The sequence below is a fragment of the Tamandua tetradactyla genome, chromosome 8 (assembly GCF_023851605.1).
Source record: "Tamandua tetradactyla isolate mTamTet1 chromosome 8, mTamTet1.pri, whole genome shotgun sequence".
Taxonomy (NCBI): Eukaryota; Metazoa; Chordata; class Mammalia; order Pilosa; family Myrmecophagidae; genus Tamandua; species Tamandua tetradactyla.
This window is the reverse complement of record NC_135334.1, coordinates 93,014,010-93,039,201: the sequence shown is the minus strand read 5'-3', so window position 1 is coordinate 93,039,201 and position 25,192 is coordinate 93,014,010. Positions and strand designations below refer to the sequence as shown.

Below are 25,192 nucleotides of genomic sequence, written 5' to 3'. Positions count from 1 at the left end.
CAGTAACTGCTCTGCTCAGACGAAAGCACACAGGAGCACAGGGCCCTGCAGGGCTTCCCCAGTATCCAGGTCTGGTCCAGGTATCCCTGGAAGGGAGCCCTGAAAAAAACATTTCAAACCTTTCTCAAATCAGGAATTGGCCATAGGGAAGAGTTAAATTTTCTCATGTAGACTCAAACATGTCAATCTGCATTTCTGTTTCAGAAGGAAAAAGGAAATTGCCCAGAAGGCAGCGGAGGAAAATGAGAGATACCGGAAGGAGATGGAACAGTGAGTGTGTGTGTTCCACGTGTGTGTGCACGTGTGTCAGCGTGCAGGTGTGATTGTGCTCACAGGGGAGCTAGGTTACAGAGGCATGAAGTTCAGGAGCCTGGGTGGGGCCAGCCAAAGGTCACCTCCAGGTCAAGTTTGCTTTCAAGACCCTACTTGGAGGTCATAAGTCCCAACTCTGCCCAGGAGAACCTTCTTTCTCCTCAAACTTCACTTTGTTGTTTAGAGGAAGCTGGAAGCTCTTTTGTCCGAGCTCTATCTGAAGCCATTGCATAATCCTAGTAAAGCCCATCATATTAGAGTAACTAGAACCTAGTTTTACATCACTGCCAGGGTGGCATTCACACTCAATTCAGAATACAAGCTCCATGGACTTTATTTTATTCACTGCCATATCCCAGCAGCTAGAACCATGTCTAACATATAGTAGGCATATATTGTTGGAGGGGGAAAGCGAGAAACAGAGGCAAGGAGGGAACAAGGGGGAGGGAGGGAAGGAAAAAGGAGGGAAGGAGGGAGGGGAGGAGAAAGAATGGAAGGAGATAAAGAGTCCTTCAACTGGGACCTGTCAACTGTCCCAATAACCTATTTACAGCTGAGAAAAGTGAGTTGGAGTGATTAGTTAACTTGACTAAATTATAGACGTCAAGTCCCTTGTATTAGAGAGAAGGAAGTTAAACCCCAAGAGAGGGGGAGTGACTCACCTATGGTCACATAGTGAGCTGGTGGCCAAGAACCCTGTGGACAGCCAGGCCTACCTCCTCCTGCCCTATCATGGTAGAGCCACCCACCACCGGCCCCCTGGATTCCCAGAGTCAGGGGTGAATGCGGTCATCCACCATCAGCTCCCCTTGCAGGGCCCTCAGAGTGGGAGGGTTCCATCCTCACGTGTGGGGGTCTTGTTTCAGAATTGTGGAGGAGGAAGAAAAGATGAAGCAGCAGTGGGAAGAAGACTGGGGCTCAAAGGAACAGCTGCTCCTGCCCAAAACCATCACTGCCGAGGTGCACCCCATGCCACTACGTAAGCCAAAGTGTACGTACCGTGTGCTGGGGGGTGGGTGCTCCCCACTGGGACCTAGGGGAGGTAGGCATGCCTGGAGACAGATGCTGGGGCATCAGGGTTGGAGGACATCTGTCTGCCCTCTTCGTATTGGGGGACTGCTCCCCTCACCCAGCTGCCGGTCTCTGTCCCACAGCACAGACTCAGGCAGGTGGCTGCTTCCCGGTGCCCTTTGGCTGCTGGGAGGGAATGGGGTGCTGTGGCAACAGTGGAACTGGTTTATTGGGAGTATGATCTGATTGGGAGCCATGTTTCCATCCTGCCTTGTGCTGAATTGGGACTGGGGTGCATAAGGGGCTCACATTAGAACCTGGTGGTTCAGTGTTGATGGGTAAAGCTTACCTGAAGGATCCTCTACCTCCTTGTGTGGACACTGCAGCCGCACCCCTCCAAGGACCATGGGGCCCCAGCACCAAACTGTGGTCTGGAGACTGCACTACTGTCGGGCCTGAGTCCCCTCTGCCTTTACCATCTCCTCTCTTCACCTGTCCTGTGCTCCCATCTCCGGCTTCAGTCCAGGTCTCCACCAACTGCTCCCTGTCTGCCTACTCTCAACCCTAACTTCCAGGATGTCTCTCAAGAGACTGCTCACACATCCAGGATAAAGCAGGGGTCTCAATCACACCCCTACTTCAGGGAGCTAGTGGTGGGGATCCAGGAGCAAAGCAGTTGGGGGCCATGGAATCACAAATCCAAGACTTCTGGTTGGGCCTTTACTTCCTATTTATAGCTGTTTGGATTTATAATGGGGCAGTCTCTACCCCAGCTGACTGTGCTGAGATGATCTGGAAACTTCCAGATATCAGGTGAATCTGGACCCAAGAACCAAAGTTCCCTGTCTCCGCTGTTTGGCAGCCGCTTGGGATCCAGTAATGGGGTCTGGGCAGCTCTGTCCCCAACTCTTGATCATACTCAAACCTTAGAGGGAAGTCAGTGGCCAGCACAGGCCATTTGGAACAAGGAAGAGGTTCAGGGCTGTGGATAGGGACGGGCAAACAACTCCCAGCACATTCCTTCCTGGTGGTGCAGCGGCAGTGTCATCTCATGGTCCCTTGGGAAGGACAAAGCAGGCTTTCAGCAGCCTCCCCCAGGACATTCGGTATTAGCTGAGGATGTAGCCAGAGATAAATTCCTGGTGAATAATCCGTGTTTTAGATGAGTGGTTAATTCCTCTTATGAGTGAAATAAGAGCTTCAGAAGAAGAGAAATCGATTTTAATTGCTTCTTGTGAAAGTAATCCTCGTCAATTAAGTACCTTCCTAGAAGTTGGGTCTCAGCTTCACGTCAAATGCATCCTCTCAGGAACTATGGAAAATAAAAACCTTTCGCTAGATAGCTATTTATTTGGTGTTTTCTAACCAAATCAATCTTCTAGAATAAAAGGAGCAAGAATTTTTCCTTTGCTCAAGTTAAATGTTTGCTAAGGCAACCCCTCTAAGCACAGGGTTGATGAAGGGAATCTGCCAGCCTGAGCTAGGGCAGCTGCTGCTGCCATCCATCTCCATATGCACTATAATTTAGTTTCAACTTGGAGATAAGTCAGGAGCTGTAGGAAGGCCTCTGAACCAGCTCAGTTCTTGTCTCTTCCCTGTTCCCACGGGGCTGGGATGGGCTCTGCTGTGTTGGGCAAACAGGACGAGGCCCCAGCCAGTCCCCACCTCCTTCAATTTTGGAACCGGGTTAGGTGCAGGTTATGTCTGACTTAAGTTTCTGTACCTGTGAGGGATGGGCCCTGCATTTCTGAACAAACAGGAGAGAGTGTGAACCTCTGTTGCTGGGAAAGGGAAGCCGCTCGTGGCATCAGTGGTTCTGACTGCCCTCCCCACCACCGCTGCCCCCCCCACCCCCAGGCTCTCACGGCTGCTTCGGCCCAGCTTCCTGTGTTCCACCAGGAGCTCCAGCGTTCCCCAGAGCCTTTGAGGCCCCCAGAGGACCCTAGCAGAGCTTTCTTTAGCTGAGGCAGCAGGGGGTGTATGAGGTCTGTGTTAAGGATTCCAGAGCTGGAAAGTCTTCAGAGATGAAGAGGTTTAAACAAAAGACTTCCAGCTTTCTTCCTCCATCATGGGCCCCACGATTTAGAAATTAACTTTTTTCCTACCAATCTATTGATTATTTGTTTCTCCATTGTTTTATTAACTAGTTCTTTTTAGAGAGAGAGCAGTAGCATTCCAATGTTGAGTAAACATAGTTCAAACCAAAATGCAAAGGATCTTAACGTATAGTTTTTTCATAGGTCAATGGGAAAGTGCTTCTGAGCTTTTGAAATATTAAAATTCAGCTCCCCAAGCAAACCCACACAGTAACCCCAGTATCCCAGAGGGGTCAGAGCCGTCCTGGAAGCCCCTGGAATGGATGGTTCACTATTCCCTCCACATTACATGAAAATCATCTTCCTAGCCATAAATGCTCCCTTTTACCCTTTGGGATCTCCACATTCCCCAGGTTCCCCAACCTCTCTAGCTGCCTTCCACACAGCTCAGACATCTTCAGGGAACTAGGGCTGTGAGGCAAGGATGGTTAGAGGAAGCCAGGAGGATCTATCCTTCCGTTATAAGCCTTTACCATCAAACATCAAATTCTTAGAAATTCCCATCTTCCACAATGGACGTCCTAGCTCTCTATCCAGTGCCCTGCAGTTTGAGGGCCCCTACTGTTAGCCCATTTTACAGATAAAGAAACTGAGGCTACAAAGGTTAAAAGCACTGCCTGTACAATCCCAAAGCAAGAAACCTTCACTCTGTGCTCCTGTTCCTGCCTCTGGAGGAAACGGATCAGAATCCAGCCTGGACCACGGTCCCCACGCACCTAGGAAGCACCTTCGCCCTCTCAGTCTTCCAGGTTCCTCTCAGTTCACCAGCTTCCTCCTCTTCTCCTGGATAGATGATCAGGGAGTGGAGCCCAAGCTTGAGCCTACAGAAGACCCGGATGGAGGCACAGAGGAGCAGGGAGAGCAGGTTTGCGGCCCCGCTTTGCTCCCTGGCTTTGCTGCTTTGCTTGCCCTGCCTGCCTCCTCCGGACAGCCGTGAGAGACGCCTTGGGGGCCCAGCGCATGGTGGGGACCGCTGGAATCCAGGAAGCTCTCAGGAGCCCCAGTTTTGCTCAGGCACTACGCACAAAACCCTGAGGACAGGACTCGTGAGTCCTGATAAATCAGCCCATGCTCACCCGTACTACTGAACCACTGGTTCAAATATTTAAACACCGTCCAATCCCAAGCCTCTCCTCTGCTGCTCTGGCCTCTTCCTGGAGTCCCCTAAACATCCCCAAGATGCAGCAACTGATGAAGTTAGTTAGCACAGCAGGGGCCATCGGGATCCGTTCCAGCATTCCACAGGTCATGGATGGGTTATTATTTTAAGCCATCACCCCTGGTCCCAGGGGAGCTTCCCTTTAGGGGTGTTAGCCCATCCTGTTGTTGCCTAAGGAAAAGAAGTGGGCTTGTGCCTTGGTTATCTGGCCTGGATGGCGATAGGCTTTTCTGGGGGCAGAGCTCCTGCCTGAGCTGCCCTTCCCAAGAGCTGACCCCTGGCCACTGCCTTCTCTTTCAGTGCTGAAAGCAGAGGACTTGTCCTGCACCATGAGACAAGACCCTTTTGTTTGGTGTGACAACAGTTCTAGGCAGAGACCCAGGCTCCCTTTTGTCTGGAGCCATTTCTTGGATTGAGGGACCAGAAGTCTGTTAGGAGAGGCCTCGTTCTCTTTCAATCAGGCTTTGTTTTGGGGGACTATGGCTGTGATTTGGAAAAGCTCATCCTTCCACAAGGGGCTTTCTCTTTGATTTTCTGGCACTGGCTTCTGAAACCCGTCATGGGGAGAGGCAGCTGAGAAGGGCCCAGGACCTGGGAATTGGGGCCTTTCTCAGGTGGTTTTAGGTCTGCTTTGCAACGCAGGTGAGGACAGGTGAGAGGAGCATCGCCCAGAGGGTGCAGTTTTGCTGTTTGATGTGCCGATACCCTGCTTTATCTCACAAAGCCGCACGGTCCCTGGGAACAGGACTCCCGCTGGCTGCCCGCGGGTGCCCTGGCCCAGCTGAACCGCGCCTCATGGCTTTGTTCTCTGTGTTCTTATAGCCTGTGGGTGGTTTTATCGTTACGATGGCAAGTTCCCGACTCTCCGGAAGGTAGGATGGGACTGGCGGCCGTGCTGGTTTGCTGCTGGAGTTTGCTGTGGGGTTTGGCCTTTCCCAAACATTGTTCCTTCTCCTCGTAACTCTAAGCCGTGTGACCCGGATGCTCACTTGGAGGGCTAACCCCATGTGTGCCTCAAACTTGTGTCAGGTGGGAGGGCGTTGGTACAGAGCATCATGGGGACGAGGTAAAGCCTGAGACCTGCTTTAGTACCATCAGGCTTGGCTGCCTGTCAGTGCCAGCCACGGTGGGGCCCAGGGCAGGGCAGGAAGCTTCTGCTTTGTTTCTTTGTCAAATAGAATCAGAGGCCAAGACCAGAGGATGGGGTCAGACAGAAACAGCTGGGTCGGTGGACACTGTGCAGGTTATGGAGGCTGTTCTAGAAGCAGACTGAACCCCAAGGAGGGGGATTTATGGCCTTAAGTTGGTACGAGGAAGGTCACACTAATGGCAACCCTGTCTTAGAAATATCTCTGCGTGTGCCCATAATAATGCTGCTCCTCTGGTCTCTGGGGCCTTTCATTTTCTCTCTAAATCTTATTACAGTATTTCCAAGCCCCATAAAACCCTCTTGTCCTTTGTCTTTCTAAATTGTTTTGACATTTGATTATGTAAACACTGCTGTTAATATCTGTGGATTGGACATTCATGATGACTTGGCATTTGGAAATCAGGCATTAACACACATCTGGATGGGCAGATTTAGACATCATCAACTGGCTGTTTCTGGAAAGATGTCCAGAAACCAAAGCACTGGCAGCAGGGAGACTTTGATGCTCTGATATGTGACTTCTCTCTGCCTGTGGAATGGGAATATCTGATGTGCCAGGAAATCTACCTCTTCCTCCAACACAGTACTGTTAAGATAATAGAAAGCCATGTTTTTCCTGCCAGAGGTGAACCTCTCTATGTAGCAGCACATACCACCATTTGTACGACACTGAAATAGCTTAGAACAGAGCCCCTCAAGGGATTCCTCCCCACACTATGAAGGCCTCAGTAAGGACTTGGTCTTGCAATACTGTCCTTTACGTCTTGTTTTTGTTTTTTAAACACGGGCAGGCAACGGGAATTGAACCCGGGTCTCCAGCATGGCAGGCAAGAGTTCTGCCACTGAGCCACTGAGCCACCATCGCACCGCCCTGTCCTTTATGTTTTACAAGCTGATTCTATGGCTTAGGACATCTCATTGGGTTGGATTTTTAGTTCTTCTCTATATACACACTGCTAGAACTATTAGAGTAAACAAAAGATATGCACAACACATGCATACATGCACAAGATTTTACTCGAAAATTTTGTAAAAGGAGATAGGTAAAATCCTTTTCAGAGACTGATAACTATGTAAACGCAAAAGACTAGAGTCTCTTCCCTCCTCTACCCACCAGAAATCATGTCATTTGAAAATTACTGTCAGTGAAGGGGCAGGATTGTTTTTCCCCATTCATTACTTTGGTTATTCCAGAAAAGCTGGTATTTTGTTTTATATTTTCATTACCAAAAGAGGGAAAACTGCTTCTAGGTAAAAGCAAGAACATAGCTACCCCATCTGCCTTTCCTCTCGGTCTGCACCAAAGGGAATATTTGCCATGAATTTAACAGGCAGCTGAAAGGAAAACAAAGTCATGTCCCTCATTCCAGCTCTGATAATCCATCATCATTTTCCCTTGGGCCATGTGAGACAGAGTGGGCCTAACAAGTGTGCTCCCGACAGCAGGAACAGCGAGTGTCCGGGTAATGAAACCGGGTCCCCAAGGCCAAGATCATCAATTTCAAAATTCCCCTTATTTGAAAAGATAAAGACTGAGTGTCTTCTATTCCTGTCCTGGCTGTAAATCCCTCAGGGGCTTAAGGCTTACAGGCCTGTGGCCCCATTAGTCTAAGCCAGGGCCTGAAGGAGCCATTTCACCAGAATTGTTTGAGTAAATGCAAACCAGCCTGATGGGGAAGGTAGGTTCACACACAACTCACGAACCTGGATGGGGGGAGGGGGAGGGGGAGGGGGAGGGAGCTGTATGAGATCAGCATGCCACGCCATGGAGCAGTGTGCCCTCCTGCAACTATAAGCAGGCGCTACTCTCTTGGGGATAGGACAGTAACTGTCCACTGTCTCCCTGCCCCACTCAAAAGCCCTGGCTCTAAAATCCTAGCACTGCTGTTTTATTTAAGCCGACAGACTAGCCGTTCCTATCATAATCATCCCTATGGGAAGCTATGTCCATATTCTAGTAAGCTGCCGTTAAGCGGAATGTCTCAGTCTCTTCTTGGGGAATTGCTGTCTGAACCTATAACATGATGGCAGGTATTCTTTTATCAACTGAACCGAGAGTCCAGTGAGCAGAGTAGGCAAGGAACCAGGTAGAACTCTGAGGCAATGAGAACCACCTTCTCATGTGGCTCACAGAATGCTCTGGGGGTGGGGGTGGGGGGTGGATCCCAGAGGTGGCCTTCCCCAAAACACATTACCCAGAGGTGAGGGTTGTCTGTAGGAAGAGAAGCAGGACACGTCAGTCAGGGGTCCATATCTACCCACCAAGCCCGTCCAGTTGTAGATGAATGTTGTGTGTCCATTGCTGGAAAATTCAGCTGTATGCTGAGATGGGTCAGGACATCCGAGAACAGGCCCCAGAAAGGCTTGTTGGGGGCTGGGGGTGAGCTCAGTGAACACACAGGTTTCCTCCTTCTTCCAGAAATTCTTCATGTTGGTTCTTTTCTGCTGTCCCCTCTCCTGAGTGCTAACTCTGTCCTCCGTGCTCTGTGTGATGAGAATTGGCACTCCCTCCTGCTGTGCTCCCCGTTTCCCCCCAGCTCGCTGCCTCATCAGGTCAGAGTGGAAAACATGTGGGAGCTGGCAGACTCTGGTCCAAATTTTGTTATCATCACTTAACTAGCTGTCTGACCTTAGGCAAGTGACTTTACCTCCCTGAGCCTAGGTGCCCTCGTCAAGAGAATGGAAATAATTAGACCTACCCACGAGATCATCACTGGAAATTTCTTGGCACACAGGCTATATAAATGTTCATTCTTTTCCTTCTTCCCTCCCTGGACTCCCTGCAACCTCTATGGGAGAATAGCCAGGAAAGTAGACTTTGTGGCTCCAATTCCAGTAGGAAAAATAAGGAGCTCTGTTTGCCCTTCATCTTCCTCTCCAAGTCTTCTTGAACCCTCACCACCCGTGTAAGCAGTTAAGCTATCTTCCTCCTTCTGTCCAGCTCCCAGCCCCGTGGTTTCTGGCTAATACTCAGTAAAGAGGGAATGGTGGATTTGGATTCCTCAGGATAAAAAATTTGAGCTTAAGCATCAGAGCCAAAATCTGGGCTACCAGCTGAGATTGGCTTTCATCTCCTCTAACTCAGGACAGAGGATCTTTGCAGATGAGGCTTGTCAGATCTCCCAATTTTCTCAGAGTCATCAAACTTCCCAGGATGCATCTCTGGTATCTGAGCATTAGATATCTTTCTCCCCAAATGTTGGAGGAGGCAAGTGCTCAGATACTAGGAAATAAATAGCAATGCCTTTTATTTATATAGCACTTTGCAATTCACAAAGCTCTTTTGTATATGTTATTTCATTTATTCTGGATGGCAAGCCCACGAAGGAGGTATTTTCCCCATTTTGGAAATGAGGTGACTCTGGCCCAGAGAGGTTGAGTGACTTAAAAAAAGGTAACACAGCTAATTAATGAACAGTTCTTAATGCCAGTTCTTCTAACTGGCAAAAGTATTATGTCTCTCACTCTATAGTGGGCAGCAGTAGTCTGCCAGTCTTAAACCTGAAATTCCATGCCCAGTGGGGTGGGACAGAGCTGGGGAAGGGGCTCACCATGGAGTGATTGCCTGGCGTTGTCTGAGGGCTGAATGCCCTGTTTGCTGTGCCGTGCCAGCATCAATGCTACCTTGTAACCATTGCCATATAACAATGCCACCACTACTCAGAAAGGAAAAGATAAGAAGAAAGCCAAGTATGACAGCCTTCAGGAGTTGAGAAAGAATAAGAAGGAACTGGAGTTTGAACAAAAGCTTTACAAAGAGAAAGAGGAAATGCTGGAAAAGGAAAAGCAACTGAAGATCAACCGGCTGGCCCAGGAGGTATGTGTCCTACTCACAGGCCAGGCGAGCATCTCTGGGACACAATTTGGGCGTTCCCCCACCATCCTTCTAGGGAACTAGCTGGAGTTCTTCTCTCCAAACGAGTCAGAAGCTGGGGTGAGCCTTGTTTCCCCTCTCAGGTCTGGAGAATGAGACACTCCACCTGCCCAAGGTCATCTGAGATGAGCCTCTGGCTTAGGGGACATGTTTGGGATGGAGACCTAGGCTCCTTCTTCAGGGACTACGGCTAGCCTGTGTGCCTGGGTCATAGTCTTCAGTTAGCTCTCCACCCACCTGGCTCACAGTTTGAGCCTGTCCCCCCAATACCTCACCCACCGTGGTATGAGTCCAAGCTCAGACTCATCCACCCTGCCTGTGGCTCTGAGGTGTTCCCCCTGGTCAGGATATAGGTCTGAGGCTGCCCCCTCTGCCTAGACTGTAAATCCGAATTCAGCCTGGCACCCGCCTGTCTGGGTCTGAGTCTGTCTGTACCCCTACCCAGAGTGTGAACCCAAGGCTAGGCTTCCCCAACTTGGCTTGATTTTGAGGGTGTGGATCTGAAGTTAATCCCTTGGCACATGTGATAAGTCGAAGGCTAGTCCCTCACTCACTGGGGCTGCTTCTCTCAATATAGGATGGAGCTGAGGCTAGACTTCAGCCTAAGGATGTATCTAAGGCAGCTCCTCACCCCCGACAAGGCATGTCAAAGACAGCCTTACAGAATGAGTAATTTCCCTTTCCTAGGGGAATTGGGTGACCTTAAGTTTCTAGCTGTTGGAGATAATTATTGGTTCTGCTTCTCTTTAATGTTCCCATGAATCTGAATGCCAAGATGATTAGATTACAAAATCAGAGAAGTTCTGGAAAATGTGAAGTGCATTAGGTTTGGCATTAGGAACAGATTAGCTATAAAATTAAAAGTAAAATTGAACTTGTGCTTCTGAGGACAAGGCAGCCTGGAGGGGGAAAGAAAGAGTCAAGTTAAATTCTTAGTTTGTGCTGGAAGGCTACCAAAGGACCATTCTTGGAGAATCATGAGAGTCTCAGGTTGATGGTGAACTTGAGGGCAGCTAATCCCCCCCACTTCTCTGATTTTGCCTACAAGTTCCTTGAAGTCAACCTGACAACTACCATCGTTCTCCTCTCCCGTGTTCATTCTCCTCTGGGGCTACGGAAAACAAGCCCAGGTCTTTTTCTAGATAGTTGACACACCTAGCAATATTATGGTTTTATTTTTAAAAGCTGTTTCCGTGCTGTTGCTGTCCATGTGTGATTGAAGTGTGCCCTTTGCCCTCTCCTTTTTGCATTGATCCTGGGTCCCAGGTGTCTGAGACAGAGCGGGAAGACCTTGAGGAATCAGAAAAGATTCAGTATTGGGTGGAAAGGCTCTGTCAGACGCGCCTTGAGCAGATCTCTTCTGCTGATAATGAAATTTCAGAGGTAACAGGACTCTTTTTTCCATGTAGACCCTCCTATGTCCTCAAAATGACCCATCCGGGGAACTGCTGAGGCAAGATGAGCTCTGCAAACATCACCCCAGCTACACCCAATGCCCATTCCACCTTCCAGGCTCACCCCTACTCTCCTCATCCCTCTCTTGGGAAGGGTAGGGATGTCTGTCTATCTGGGCTTATCTTCAGAGTGACCATAAGTCCCAGCTCAGCTGAGATGGTCCCAATTAGGCCTTTTGTTCTGGCTTAAATATAAGAGTGCCCCCTTTCATTTTCGAGTGTCTTATGGCTTATATGGGAAATGGCATGATGACCTTACTCATCACTCACATATGGCACAACATGGGAACCTACTGGCTTGGGCACTACCTACCCCCTGCCTGGTGTGCGCTCAGCTGGGCACCCAGAGGGCAGAGAATTTCCCCATGGTTCTGGTTTGTGGGGGGTGGGTCTCCAACAGCAAGGGAGACCCAGGCCGAGCACTGTACTGATATATTGTGAAGTGGAGCACCGGCCGGTGTAGACAATAACAGAACTTCCTTGCAACCCCCCCAGATGACCACGGGACTCCCGCCTCCCCTGCCTTCTGTGTCTCCCCTGGTCCCACCCCTGAAACGCTTTGCAGGGGGGCTCCACCTCCACACCACTGACCTAGATGACATCCCCTTGGATTTATTCTACTACCCCCCAAAGACTCCCTCTGCCTTGCCTGTGATGCCCCACCCTCCACCCTCCAATCCACCCTCCAAGGTCCCCGCACCTCCTGTCCTTCCCTCATCAGGCCGTGTGAGTGCCTCTTCCTCACCCTGGGTGCAACGCACGCCACCCCCCATTCCCATCCCTCCTCCACCATCCATTCCCACCCAAGACCTCACGCCTAGTCGCCCACTGCCGTCGGCGCTGGAAGAGGCACTGGGCAACCACCCCTTCCGCACTGGGGACACAGGCCATCCGATGGAGGACTGGGAGGCCAAGAATCACGGTGGGAAGCCTACCAGCTCCCCTGTCCCTGAACGGAGCTTCCCACCAGCCCCAAAGGTATCCCTTCTGTTCAGCATGCTACACTTGGAAGCAGGAGTGGGAAGGGGTAGTGTTTCCCATGTCTTCCCCTGCTCCTGTAAGGAGACAGGCAGAAACATCACCCCACCCCATTTTCCAGGAGTGATTCCCCCAACCTGCATGCTGTGGGCTTCCTGCATGTGAATGGTTTCTGCTGATTTTTAGTGTTAGATTATATGCCTGTGCTTGGGATAAGCAGCATGTATCCATTCAGTGTTGGTCTCTCTGTGCTCCTCTTGGCTAGTGCAGGCTGGTAACTTACAATATAATATTTGCAGGGTTATGTTAATGAATAGCTAGGGCTCTTTGTCACCTCCAGTCATTTCGTAATGTTAGGGAATGGCTAATGAACGAATGGCTAATCAATATGGGAAGTGCCTTCCTGGTTTAATGGTGAAGGTTGGGGAGGGGAGAGGTGTTAAGTTCTGCAATGATGCGATAGCACTATCCAATGCAGTATTAAGATATTTCAGTGTCCTTTTCTATGGCACCAGCCAACTGCACTGGCTTGAAGTGTGATACCCAGAAGTTTCTGACCAACTTTTAACTACAGAAAAGATTTGAGTGAGAGAGTTCCAAGAAATCTCCAAATTTATTACAAGACTATGGATGTTTTTTGGCTGTCAGGAGGCTGAACAGTGATTTTTCTCAAAAGATGTATTTCTTATTAATTGCTCTTAAACCAAAGACTATTTTGAAAGAGGTAATCCCCTAGGAAGACACGAAGATTTGATCTGGAGAGAAAAACATCCCTTTGCTTCCATTGTCATGGGGCCAGGCTTGAGTCAGAGCTATAGTAGCTTGTATCAGCTGAGGATGGGGAATTGGAAGGAGTTAGTAGCCACTGGCCAGTGGTTTTTATTAAGCTTTCCCGACTGGAATTGCATTCCTGCATGAAGAATAAAGCATTCGGAAGAACTTGCGGGAAAAAAGGCATCAAGAGTGCCAGGTATCAATAAGGCTGTAGCTTCTGGCAGGAAGACCCTCTGGGCCACAGGCAGGGGTCCTGAGGCCTGCAGCTCCAGCAGGAAGAAGTCTGTTTGTGCCAGGAATCTCATCCTCCAGAGCCCAGTCAAGAGCAGGATTTGCAACCTGGCACAGAGAGCCACGTTCCTGTGGGTGGCCCCCACTGAGATGGACAGCTGCGTTTCCTTCGCAAGTTCAATTCTACAGTCACTGATAGAGCCCCTGTCTTGAAAGAGGAGCAGTGCCAAGGTGGATACAAAGGAGATTGGCACATCTGTGCTCTCAGGGACTTTGTCATCTGAAGGACGAGTAGTTGATCAGACAGAATTCAGCTATGAAACAGGTGCACACCGTGTGCTGTGGGAGGGATTCGTTGTCATAGGAGGTCGGAACCATGCTCTGGAGTAGAGGACTTAGGAGCTCAGCCTTGAGGGATGATTGAAAACTCCCCCACACAAGAAGTTTCAGAGGAAAGTGGATCACAGATATCTTAAGCAACCTCAAAGCCCGGGTTGTCGCTAACTTGAAGACAGGGGACTACAGTTTCAGTTGGCTTCATCCTGCCTGTGTCAGGACTTTGGCCCTTGCGCCACCACGCATGCCCACTCTTCTCCTCCCTGCGTGCTGCTGGCGGAATTGTCATCAGTGGTATAGCAGGAAGCATGGGTGACCACACATCTGCACAGTCAGCCTCAGGTGATGGAAGCAAACACCTGTGTAGATTTAACACCTGTTCCTACCTCAAGCACCTGTCAGAGGAGGTTTTGGAGGCCAGATCTACTCCCAAATACTGTCCTGAGTGCCTACCATACTATTTAGACATTCATTCAATGCATGCTAATTAAGCACCTGCTAAATACCAGGTACTACTGGGCACTGTAGTACCACCCTAGAATAGGCAGCCACAGTCCTCTGCCAGTGACAGTCTGGTGAGTAAGAAAGACAAGTAAGCAGGGAATTACCATCTCGTGTATGCTAAAGGCAGAGATTGGTAAGTACAGGTAAGGTGATGAGGAGTCAGGTAGAGAGGAAAAGCGCAAGGAAGGCTTTCCGAAGGCAGTAAGGTCTAACCTAAGACCTGAGCAAGTAAAGCAGAAAGAAGAAAGAAGTGCAAGATGTGCAAATGCCTGGAGGCAAAAAAGCCTGGCATTTTGGAGGCTAAAGTTAAGCAGTGTGAGAGGAGTAGGGAGGAGTGAGAGATGTGGCTGAAAAGGAAAGTAGAGAAGCTCAAGAAGGCCTTGGGGATCAAGTCAAGGGGCTCAGTAGTCAATTGGGGCTCAAGAAGGGTGTGGGACAGGGTTGTGACCCAGCCAGACATGTTTTGCCTAAGATGGTCAAATGGGTGGTTAGAGCAAAGCAGACAGGTTGCATCAGCTGCCCTGGATGCCACTTTTACTGGCCCTCATCCCGTGGCCTCTAGGACTCTGTGACCACCCACCAGGAACAGCCAACACTTTCCATGGCAGTCTAGGAACTAGAACTGAGGCTGAATGGCACCCATTGCCACAGAGAGAGAGTGCCTTGAAAGTGTATCCTCTGAGTGAAAGTGGCTGCCCATGTCCCCATAACGAGACTCTGGCCCCGGCCCCTGACTCCTTAGAGCTACTCAGTCATTTCTCTGGCTTCAGACCCTCCCTGTAGCCACTGGGCTTTGCATCTCTCTACCAAAGGTCATCACCCCAGCAGGGTGATGGACCCGGCTGGCTGAGCATGTGGGTGGTGTGCATGTGTGTAGGAGTGCTGTGGCTGGCCTGGGCTTCTCCACCATGACCTCCATGGGTTCCTCTTAAACTAATCCCTGTAGACATTTTGCCCAAGCCCACAGCCTCCACGAGGCCCTGGAGTGTCCACCATCTCCAAACCTGTCATGGTCCACCAGGAATCCAACTTCATCTACAGGCCAGCCGTGAAATCTGAGGTCCTGGTAAGCCCCTTGGGTCCCTTCCAGGGATGTCTGCAGAGGAGCAGACAAGGGCCCTCTCCCCTGGGTTTGCCACATCCGGAGGGAGAATGAAGGGGAGACACAAACTTACATCGGAATCTCCTAACATTTCCTTTGGCCAAGAGATGGGTATTGAGTTGACCAGTGACATTCCCGTCCCCTGCTTGATCAAATGACCTGGGGGTCTGTCTAATAATAATAATAGCCAAGATGTATTAAGAGCCTATCAGGTGCCATCACTGCATGATCTCATTTAATGTTCACAATATTCAGTGAGATGGTTCTCCTGTTACCCCCCCTTACCATTTGAAGAAACTGAGACTTAGAAAGGTTAAGTCCAAGGCAGAGACAGGACTTCCAAGTCTTTCAGACCGAAAGCCCAAGCTCTCATCCCCACTGCCATCCTGCCAAAGCCGCTGAGATTCCAGTTGCCCTGGCCTCCGCCCCCAAGGCCTGTCATGGTATGAGCACGTGAACCCCCTCAGATGGGGAACTGGCCAAAGCAGATCCGCTCCCTCCCCTCGTTTCCTTGATGCATCTGTCAAGGTCTGGGAGTCTGAGATGTGGGGAACGTCCCCCACCCCAGTCACCAAAGCTGAGCGGGGCTGGGACTCCTGTGCCCAACCCCAGGATTGCCAGCAGTCATTTGGCCTCATACCCAAGGTGGTGAGAGAGGCATGCCAGAATTTCCTTTTCAAGGAAACCCTATCCAAATGTCAGGGCAGGACATATCAAATATTTATTTTGAGCTTTAGCTGCCCTGTCAGCTCCCCCAAAGAGCAAAGTGCACACTCCTGTTACATCCATGGCGTGTGCCACTGGTCCATCCGTGCCGTGCTCTCTGGCTCATGACAAGGGGTGGTGTCTGGGTAGCTGCTGTGTTTGGGGCATCAGGCTGGCTGGGTTGTGTCTGTTTGGGGAGGGCCAGTGGCAGGGCAGCCCTGGGGTCTGGCACCAGGGGACAGACAAGACTTATTGGTAATGCCCAGCATGGAACTATTTTTTTTTTCTGGCAGCCACAGGAGATGTTGAAGAGGATGGTGGTTTATCAGACAGCGTTCAGACAAGTAAAACAACACCTGTGGTGTCTGTGATCCTGTCCTTCCTTACTCCTCTCCCATCCCCATCCCTTCCCCACTGTGCCTCTCTCTAGCAGAGGGCCCCAAGGGCCATCTGCCGGGAGCCTCAGGCCAGAGCTGCATCCCTGTTGCCTGCAGAGGGGCTAAGGAGGGTCTCTTAACAGTGGGGATCCTAAGCGTCCTTAGACCCCCTGTCCAGGCTGGGAAAGCAGCAGGAGCCCCGGAGCTCATCTCTTCAGCTGTTTATTGTTTGTTTAAACAGTTGCAGGGCAGAGGGAACTCTCAGAGAATCTGGGAGAAAAGGAAGAGTCTGTCTCTCCGCACCTCTCCACTGATTGTCCCCTCAAGGCAGATTTCGAATTCACCAGTACCCACACTGCAAATCAGCTTCAGGAGGAAGTGGTGGCCCAGGCCCTCCCTCTGCCCAGGACATGCCTGTGCATGGGCCGTGGAAGTCCCTGCTGGACTATGAGTGGTATCAGACAGGCTGGCAGCCACTTAACCTCCCTGCCTCCTGGAACTTACATCCTAATAGCCAGCCGCTCTCCATTTCACCACTAATGAGACCCCAAGGCAGAGGCAGAAGGATGTCCCCAGCACTAGCCCTGCCTCTCCAGTCTTGCCATCAGACTGCAGGTTATTTGACCAGAGGCAGGGAGCAAAAAAGGGAGGTTAGCAGTACAGTGTGACAGGGGTGTCTGCAAAAGAGACACGAGCGTCTGCTGGGAGCAGCTCAGGACTGGGGAATGACAGGTAACAGCTAATACTTAGAAGATATACTATACTGAGAACCATTTCTAAATACTTTCTGTGGAGTAACTCAATCTTTATAACTACCCTCGGAGGGAAGTGCAGTGATCCCCATTTTATAGATGAGAAACTGAAGCAGAGGGGTTAGGAAACCTGCCCGTGGTCACACAGCCATGGAAGCCAGGTGGCCAGGCTCTGCAGAGTCTGTGCCCTTACACACCACGCCGCCCTGCCTCTCAACGCATCGCCATTATGAGTGGGTGTTTCAGGACGCCTTATAGGGAGCAAGGTGGGATAGAGTCCAAGGCCCAGGTGGGCATCAGACCCTAGCTCCACTGCCCAAGGCTGGGTGACTGTGAACATGAATGCCACCTCTCTGGGCCTTGGTTTCTCCAACTATTGGATGACGGGTTGGCTTCCCTCTTTAAGGGCCAACCTGCTCTATTGGCTTGAGTCTCTGATCTAAATTCACACCAAGACACCAAGAATCTGCCCTCTGTCCCTCCTTAGGAGCAGGCTCTCAGGGGAAGGAAGAAAGGGCCCCATCAGGGAGACCTGTTGCCAGTGCTGCCCAGTGTTTTCAGAAGAAATAGCCAGAGGAAAGCAGGGCCCCCTCAGTGAGAGCATTTACCCTGACCCTGCCTGATGATCTCCTCGCCCTTGATTTGCTGCATCCCCCCTTCCCTGTCTGCTGCCCCCATAGCCACAGACCCACCTGCGTGCAGCCTCAGAGCTGGGTCAGGCTCAAGACCTCTTTGGGGTTGAGCCTGGAAGACAATGCCCAGGGAGCCACCTGCTGATACTAAGCACTCATCGTGAGTCCAGGGCATGGTTGCTGCATGTAGGGGATTGAAGGGCCTGTGGTCTCCTCATGACGACAACAAGACAGCACCTGGGCTTGGTGCGGCCTAGAGAACTTTGGGTGTTGAAGGTGGCTCTACTCAATTCGGCTAGACCTGTGCGGGCACCTGCCACAGGGCCTGTCCTTTGCTCCCGCCAAGGCTTTGCTGCGCTCGGGCCTGAGGATTCCCGACCCTCCGGGCCTGTGGTCATCCCTGCCTCCTACTCACTGCTGTGACTCCTGGGGGAGGGCGGGTGTGCTCTGGCTCTGGCTCGCTTGTCTTCACTGCCTTGTTTCTAACAGCATTCCCACCCCCTCGCATCCAGCCAGGTCCCTTGAGCGGTATGTCCTCCCTCCCTCTGGGAAGGGCGCTTCCCTTCTAGAGAAACATTGCATTAAGCACAGTGCCAGGCAGCAGGCCAGCCCAGATGTCTGCCACTTCCCTCTCGGTGCCTGATGTCCCTTTGCCTCCCCAGTCACCGTGGGCCTGGTTCCCCAGGGAGTGCTGTCTCTGTGCAGTACTGCCCCCTTCTTTGAGGTCAGTGATGGGGTGGAGAAGGGTTGGGCTTCACTCCCAGGACCTGGGCATGGCACCACTCGGGCCCTTAGAAGAAATAAGGTAGGACCTGAAAGAACTGAGGCTGGGGGTGGGGTGGGGGGTGGGAGATGAGACTTGCAGCAAGGCGGGTCCTGGCTCCCTGGATCACCTGGACAGGGGGTTCCCCACTGCACCCCACCCCACCCCCACAGTCAGAGATGCCCAGCTCCTGGAACAGCGCAGGGGCCAGGCTGAGGTTCTTCCGGTGCTGGCTGGAGCTTCCTGCGCCGGGTGCCCTGGCTGCTGGGCTGCCAGCTTCCTCCCTGCCTCGGCCATCCAGGCCCTGCTGTCCCTTCCCCACCCTCTCCCTTACTTCCGACCCTTGGGTTCAGACCCGTTCACCATCGTCTTCCTCTGCTCTGAGCTTGTCTCCTTCTGTGACCCTCAAGGACCTCTGCTCTGTGGCCCTAAAACCTTCCCTTTGCTTCCAGGATTTCCGGAAATATGAGGAAGGCTTTGACCCCTACTCCATGGTAAGAGATAACGGCCCTCCCCCGGGGGGGGGAGGCAGAATCCCAGGCCTGACCGGCAGTCACAGTGTGTCTGTGGTGGCCTGTTCTGGGCGCTGGGTGTCCCGGGTGGAGGTGGGATGCACAGGAGTACAAGGAAGTCCCGGCCTGCTCCTTCCTGTGAAGGCTCCTTCAAACGGCATTCAGATGCAGGGAGCACGTGACTAGTGTGTGCACGCGCTGTGTATGACAGCAGTGAACTTACTGAGCACTAACTCCATACCAGGCCCTGTGCTGTGTGTTTACAGGGCATTGTCTCACCCAGTTCTCCCAGTAATCCCATGACGGGGGGTAGTTTCCATTTCACAGATGGATATGCTGAGGTGCAGAGGTTAATTTACTCAAAGTCACACAGCTAGTAAGAAGTAGATCTAGGATTTCTGTGACCGTGTGTGTGTGTGTGTGTGTGTGTGTGTGTGTGTTTGTGTGTGTGTGTGTGTGTGTGTGTGTGTGTGTGTGTGTCCCTGGGGCCTGGGACCTCCAATTGAAGACTGGTGCGGGTGGGGCTGGGGAAGGTGCCCCTCGTCCATGTACTGGGGGCCCAGTGTCCCACAGGTGCCTGCCGCCCCCTTCCATCCCGCCCCTGGCAGACTCAAAGCTCGCCGCTGTCTTTCTCTTTAGTTCTCCCCAGAGCAGATCATAGGGAAGGATGTCCGGCTCTTGCGCATTAAGAAGGTACGGGGCAATACCTGCTCCCTCCCCACCTCCGTCCCCTGCTTCTCCTACTCACACGCTGACGCCCTGCTGACCCTGTAGGGTGCCCAGCTTTTCCCCCTCTCCCCCTGGGGATGCCACCTCCTGGGGGGGGGCCGCGCAGCTAGTCTCACTTGTGTCCATCCCCCTGTTCTCCCTGCTGATGCGCCCTGTAGCGTCTCCTGCCCTCTCTGTGGCCATCATGAGGCTCCTGGGTGCCCAGGTCCCATGGTCTGCTGTCTCCTGGGCTCCCTAACCCTGCTTTCCTCCAACCAGGAGGGATCCTTAGACCTGGCCCTGGAGGGCGGCGTGGACTCCCCGGTCGGGAAGGTGGTCGTCTCGGCTGTGTATGAGGGGGGAGCTGCTGAGCGGCACGGTGAGTGGGGGCCGGCCACACCCCGGCGCGGGACGGGGGGGTGGTTCTCCAGGGCCCCCCAGGGGCGCGAACACCTGCCTGCTTGTGGGCAGAATAATTGCTCAAGAATGCCCTCCCCCCGGCTCCACCGTCCATCCCCCCCACCCCCCAGGGGCTCCCGGCTAGTGCTGGAAACATGCTCAGAATTGCCAGACACTGACAATAACGCGCTACCTGCTAAGAGGACCAGGGGGTACAGAGGAGCTGTGGGAGTCCCAAGGGGGCCCTGAACCCATCAAAGGAAAGGGGATTGCGGGGAAGGCTCCACAGGAGAGTGACACCTGAGCTGAGCATTAAAAGATAAGTGATAATTAGCCTTGTGGAGGTGGGAACGGGCTTTCCGGAAAGAGTGAACAGCACATGTCAAGGCAGGAGAGAATCTTCCAAGACCTCGCTGGTCCTTGTAATCATGACAAGAGCCAACATTGGCTGAGAACTTAAAATGTGCCAGGCGCCCTTCTAAGTGTCTGGGTATAAGTATTTCGTGTGTATTAACTCATTTAATCTTTTACAACAACCCTGAAAGTCGATCCGGTTGTTATTCTCGTTTTACGGCTTAGGAAACTGAGGCACAGAAAAATTAAAATACTCATTTAAGATCCCATGGCCAGTAAGCGGTGGAGGCAGGAGTTGAACCCAGGTAGTTTGGGCCTTTTACTTTTCTGCCCAGCATGAGTTGCCATCTGCAGCCTGGGCCTTCCACAGCCTCGCCCCCTCCCAGAGGGGTGGCATGTGCCCCTCCTCGCAGCCCTCACACTTGGGTCTCTTTTGTGGCATGATCATCTTGCTTTGCCTTTACTCTTTATCCATACACACACACCCAGTGATGAGCAGAGCCTTTGTGGACCCAAAGCTCCGTTTCTAGTCTTCAGCTGTCAACCCGTTCACGTGTCAAATGGTGTCTGAAATTCCACCATTAGCCATTTCTTCTCCCAAGTCAGAGGAGGCTTTCCAGTGCCTTATGGAGGCAGAGGTGCCCCTTAAAGAAGGAGCCCCAGACCCCTTATCTTCTCAGGCCCCAGCACCCAGATCCCTTCTGGGCCGTCCTAGCTGGAGCCAGCCCTCCTACAAAGCTCGGTGGGCTAGAATGGACGGCAGGTCAGGGCTTGAGGACAGGAGGGCCACCCAGTCACTGGCACCGGGCTTCTGTGGTCTTCTGCCCCTCTCAGGCCTCCTAAGGGGGAGGAGCTGTGGTTACAGCTGTGGTTACAGGTCCAGTTCTGCACCCACGGCCTCAGGACTTTGGCCCCCCACAGCCACACCCTGAGCCTTCATTGCAGCTGTGGGAGGGGGTCCAGTTCAGCTAAGCAGCTCCCTTGCCCCCATGCAGCTGCCATGGCCCTCTCGGCCAGCTGACTCATACCCTCCTTTCCTATGGCACAGCCGGTCCTCATTTCCATGCTGACTTGGGGAAGCAGTTGCTGCTTGGCCTGGTAAGGGCACCTGTTTGCTTGGCCAGCAAGAAGAGAGGACCAGCATGCATGGGTGACTTTTCCTGAGTCCTGCCCCCTTACAAAGCACCAGCCAACCACTGCCTCACTTCACTGCCAAGACACCTGGAGCACTGTGTGGGCAGGGAACAGGAGTGACTACTAGAAAGGGGCAGAGCCAGGTTCAGGTCCTCAGATACCCAAGTCAAGAGGTTTCCTCCTCAGCCTCCCCTCCACTCTCCCCTTAGTCACTCAACAAGAGTACACACAGCCTCTGGGTGCCCAGTGCAGTGTCCAGGGAACATGAGAGGCATGAGAGGCATCCCCCTGCCCCTGAAGAATTGCTGTCCGTTGGGGAGGTGAGGGTCATCCCAGCACAGTTGGTTAGGATTGGATGGTTGGCTCTGTGTTGCCAGCACGGTGGAATTGCAAAGAAAAGAGCCATCACTATGCATAGGTGTTGTTGGTGAAAGAGTCCTGCTTAATGAGAGTTGAAGGACAGAGGAGAGAAAAGCAGTGGGAACAGGAGGTGGGGCCAAGAGGGGCATGTGCTGGGAAGGATGTGCTGCCTGGAACAGAGGACCCTAAGCTCTTCTCTGTCACTGGGGCTTCAGGGCAGGTGGCCGAATCTAAAGCCCCTTGGCTATATATTCTTCCGACTGTCCCAAGGCTTGGAGTAACTTCCCTGAGCAAGGGGTGGTAAGGGTTTGTTGAAGGACTTAGCCTCTTAGGAGAGGAGAATTGACATGCAGCACACGTGACCCTGATCTCCCCCTGCACAATGCATGGGCTTTTCCGTGTGGGGGTGGGGCAGGGCAGTCCTCAAGGTCAAGTTCATGGCAGCTTCTTTTCCTCATGGGTCACTCTCTCTGGAAAGTCCAGCTTTTCCCATCCCTGAGTATTTCTTGCTCCTTACCCCAGCTTCCTTGCTCAGACTAGGTTCCCTTTCAGCCTTTTAACAGGTCCTTCAGGTAAGGCTGGGGTTCTCCAGGGCCATCCCTAACCATCTTTGCCTTTGCCTCATGGCCCCACACCAATTCATTCCTTTGAATTTTTAAGTATTTCAGGCATGGAAAAACATGTTGAGGATAACAGATCAAATAATCTAATAATATAACAAATATAGCCCCATCACCCAATTTAAGAGATAAAACATCAAATACGTTCAAAGACCCCTGGTTGCATTCTCTCTTGTCCTCTAAGGTAAACTACTAGCCTGAATGCATACCCCTTGATTTGAAAAAATTCTTTCTTTTCTTAATAACTGAAAACAATAGTAAGATAATATATAATCATTTAGTAAATCCAACCTTATGAATTTATACAAAAAGAAAAAACCAAAGTCACCAGCTACCTATCCTCAGTTCAGCTGTCCAGAGAAAACTTGTCTGCAGTTTGGTCCCACACTACTTTGGACATGCAGGCAGCTGGTGAAAGTTTCCCCAGGAGCACGTAGGCTTTATGCAACCACGGCCACCAAATTTAGTAACACACACCACATTCCTTTTGGCCTGGGTGCCCACAAGGCATTGCTCTAGTAATCTATTTCAACGTAACCCATAATGTGTTCTCTGGACATCAGGACTAGGAGAAAATCTTCAAAACGGAGGTGGAGGTGGGGGGTGGGGCGGTCAGGGGCAGTTCCTGACATCAAAGAAGTATGTGTAACCACATGCAATCTGCCCGCTTCTTGGTAAGCACTGACACATGGTAGCATGTTAAAGGCTCTGACAAGTCCCGTAACGAGCAACTCTGCTTAGCTTATGACTCAGCGTTTCCCAAACTTATTAGATCCAAGTACATTTGTCCAGGAACAACTTTTAACACCATTCATTTATTCACCAAACATCTGTTGAGTTTTTATTTTGTGCTAGGTATTATATTAAGGTAGTGGTGAACCAAAACATCAGCTCCTGCCCTCGTGGAGCTTGCAGTCTGGTGGGAGACAGCGTCAGTAAACAAGTAAACACATAGATGTATGATTACAAACTGTGAAAACTGCCAAGCAGGGAAAGATCAGGATGCTGGGAGAAAAAAATAGGAAAGCACAACTTTCAGATTGAGTGGGAATCTCTCCTAGGAGGAGACATTTCATCTGAGAACTAAAAGAAGAAAAAGCGGGGGGAAGGGAGGCGTACCAGACAGAGGGAAGAGCATATGAGTACTCTGAGGACGGGGAGAGCTTGGCATGCTTAGGGGGCTCAAGTAGAGGTGTGTGGCTGAGGCACAGAGGGGGACAGCTCGTGGAACTCAGGTTTCTGATGACCTCGCTGGAAATGCAGGTCTGTCTCCTGCTGCAGGAGCTGACACAGCAATCATTCATCACTGTGTCTTGAGGAGAGGGCATGGGTGGGGGAGGGGGTGGTGGGGAGGAAGTACCCGTTGAGTAACCTGGTTACGGGAACTCCCAGAACCCAGGGGTCTTGGCCTCTTCTGTGGCCCCACAATGACCTCCACCGCCAAGCCCTGGGCCAGGTACATGCCGCATGCAGGCCGGTTGGCTAATCAGCTCGTCTCATTGGGCAGGTGGCATCGTAAAAGGGGATGAGATCATGGCAATCAACGGCAAGATTGTGCGGGACTACACGCTGGCTGAGGCCGAGGCCGCCCTGCAGAAGGCCTGGAATCACGGCGGGGTGAGAGTGGGCTCCTTTCCCCTGTCCCTGGCTTGCTGCCTGGCCTTCCAGTGAGGGGCCCCTTCTCAGGGTGGAGTCACCCATACTCCCCATCTCGTCAGCATTCTAATTCTCCCAAGATGGGATACAGAAAAATAAATGCCATGGGTCCAAAAAGCTAGTTGCATAAATACAGTCCCCAGAATGTAGGGTCTGGCAGCCCACCCAAGACTTAAGGTCTTCCCTAGGTGCCCAGTGAACAAGAATCAACAGAGTGCTTGGAGCTATTAGGAAGCGTTAACAGAAGTAGAGGGTCCAGGCCGAAGGCGGGACTGGCTGGTGGAAGTCTGCTCTGTGCTTGTCACTCACCCACATGGATCAGGGCCTCCATGTAAGGCCTCCCAGGCCGTGCACTGCACACTCTGAGGGGGTGCCCACCTACAGACTGCAGTATGAGTTGTGCCCTCTCATGTTGTGCAGTGCACAACCTATACAACTGTATGCAGGCAGCCGAGCCTGGGGTATTAAGTTCAGAGCTGAGGAAGCTGACCAGATGGGCCTGGGACCCAGATGAAGGGATTTGGAGAAGAGAAGACTCACGGGTAACACGATGACTGTCTTTTATTATCTGAAGGGCTGCATTAGGGTAGAGGGAGCAGAAGTCTTCTCTGTGATTCCTGAGGCAGAGCTGGAAAGGATGGGGAGAGGTCCTGGGGAGAGATTTCAACCTACTATTAGAAGTTTTTGCCTGGTAGAGGGGCCCAGTGATGTTTCAGAAACTTCATTGGATGAATCCAAGCCGAGGATAGACCATGATGGATAAAAGCCAAGGATGCCAGTGGTGCCATTGAGGGAATTCAACTGTTGGGGCCAGAAAACTAGGCCAGATGTTTCTCAATTGGCTGTGCATCAGAATTTCCTAAGTAGCTCATTAAAATTAGTGTTTCCCAGGACCCACCCCAGACTTCCAGGGGCAAAGACCATGGGTCTATTGATTTTAAGAAATTGCCCAAGTAATTCTGAGGTTGCAGCCAGGCCCTGGTCCACAGGTCAGCATTTGGGAATGTGGTGTCATTTGGGGCCTTGCCACCCTGGCTTTTATGATTCTGAAGCCTCGGAGACTTCCCAGACCATGGGGCTCTATGATGGGGCTCCATGATGGGGCCCAACCCAACTGGAGAAGCCCCAGCCCTACCTGGCCGTACTTCCCCATGGGAAGATGACCCTGGCCAGCTGATCTTGAATGGAAATGGAGTAGCAGGAGCAGACATGTCATCTATTCCTGAGTGTGCCCCCAGA

At 51.7% G+C, this 25,192-nt stretch overlaps 1 protein-coding gene across 7 annotated transcripts in view; it reads left to right on the top strand.

Annotated features, from left to right (window-relative positions):
- The window catches only part of USH1C (USH1 protein network component harmonin), a 46,008-nt gene that overhangs the window by 20,532 nt on the left and 284 nt on the right, over positions 1-25,192 (top strand). The window contains exons 13-20 of one of the 7 annotated variants that reach the window (XM_077114145.1): positions 205-270; positions 1,179-1,303; positions 4,211-4,284; positions 9,393-9,545; positions 18,663-18,704; positions 19,362-19,415; positions 19,710-19,809; positions 23,805-23,914. In XM_077114145.1, coding sequence (XP_076970260.1) covers positions 205-270; positions 1,179-1,303; positions 4,211-4,284; positions 9,393-9,545; positions 18,663-18,704; positions 19,362-19,415; positions 19,710-19,809; positions 23,805-23,914 — 724 coding nt within the window. Of the gene's footprint in view, positions 1-204; positions 271-1,178; positions 1,304-4,210; positions 4,285-5,400; positions 7,455-9,392; positions 9,546-14,825; positions 18,274-18,662; positions 18,705-19,361; positions 19,416-19,709; positions 19,810-23,804; positions 23,915-25,192 lie in introns of those variants that run through there. The other 6 variants (XM_077114141.1, XM_077114140.1, XR_013156838.1 and 3 more) reach the window with 6 other exon arrangements.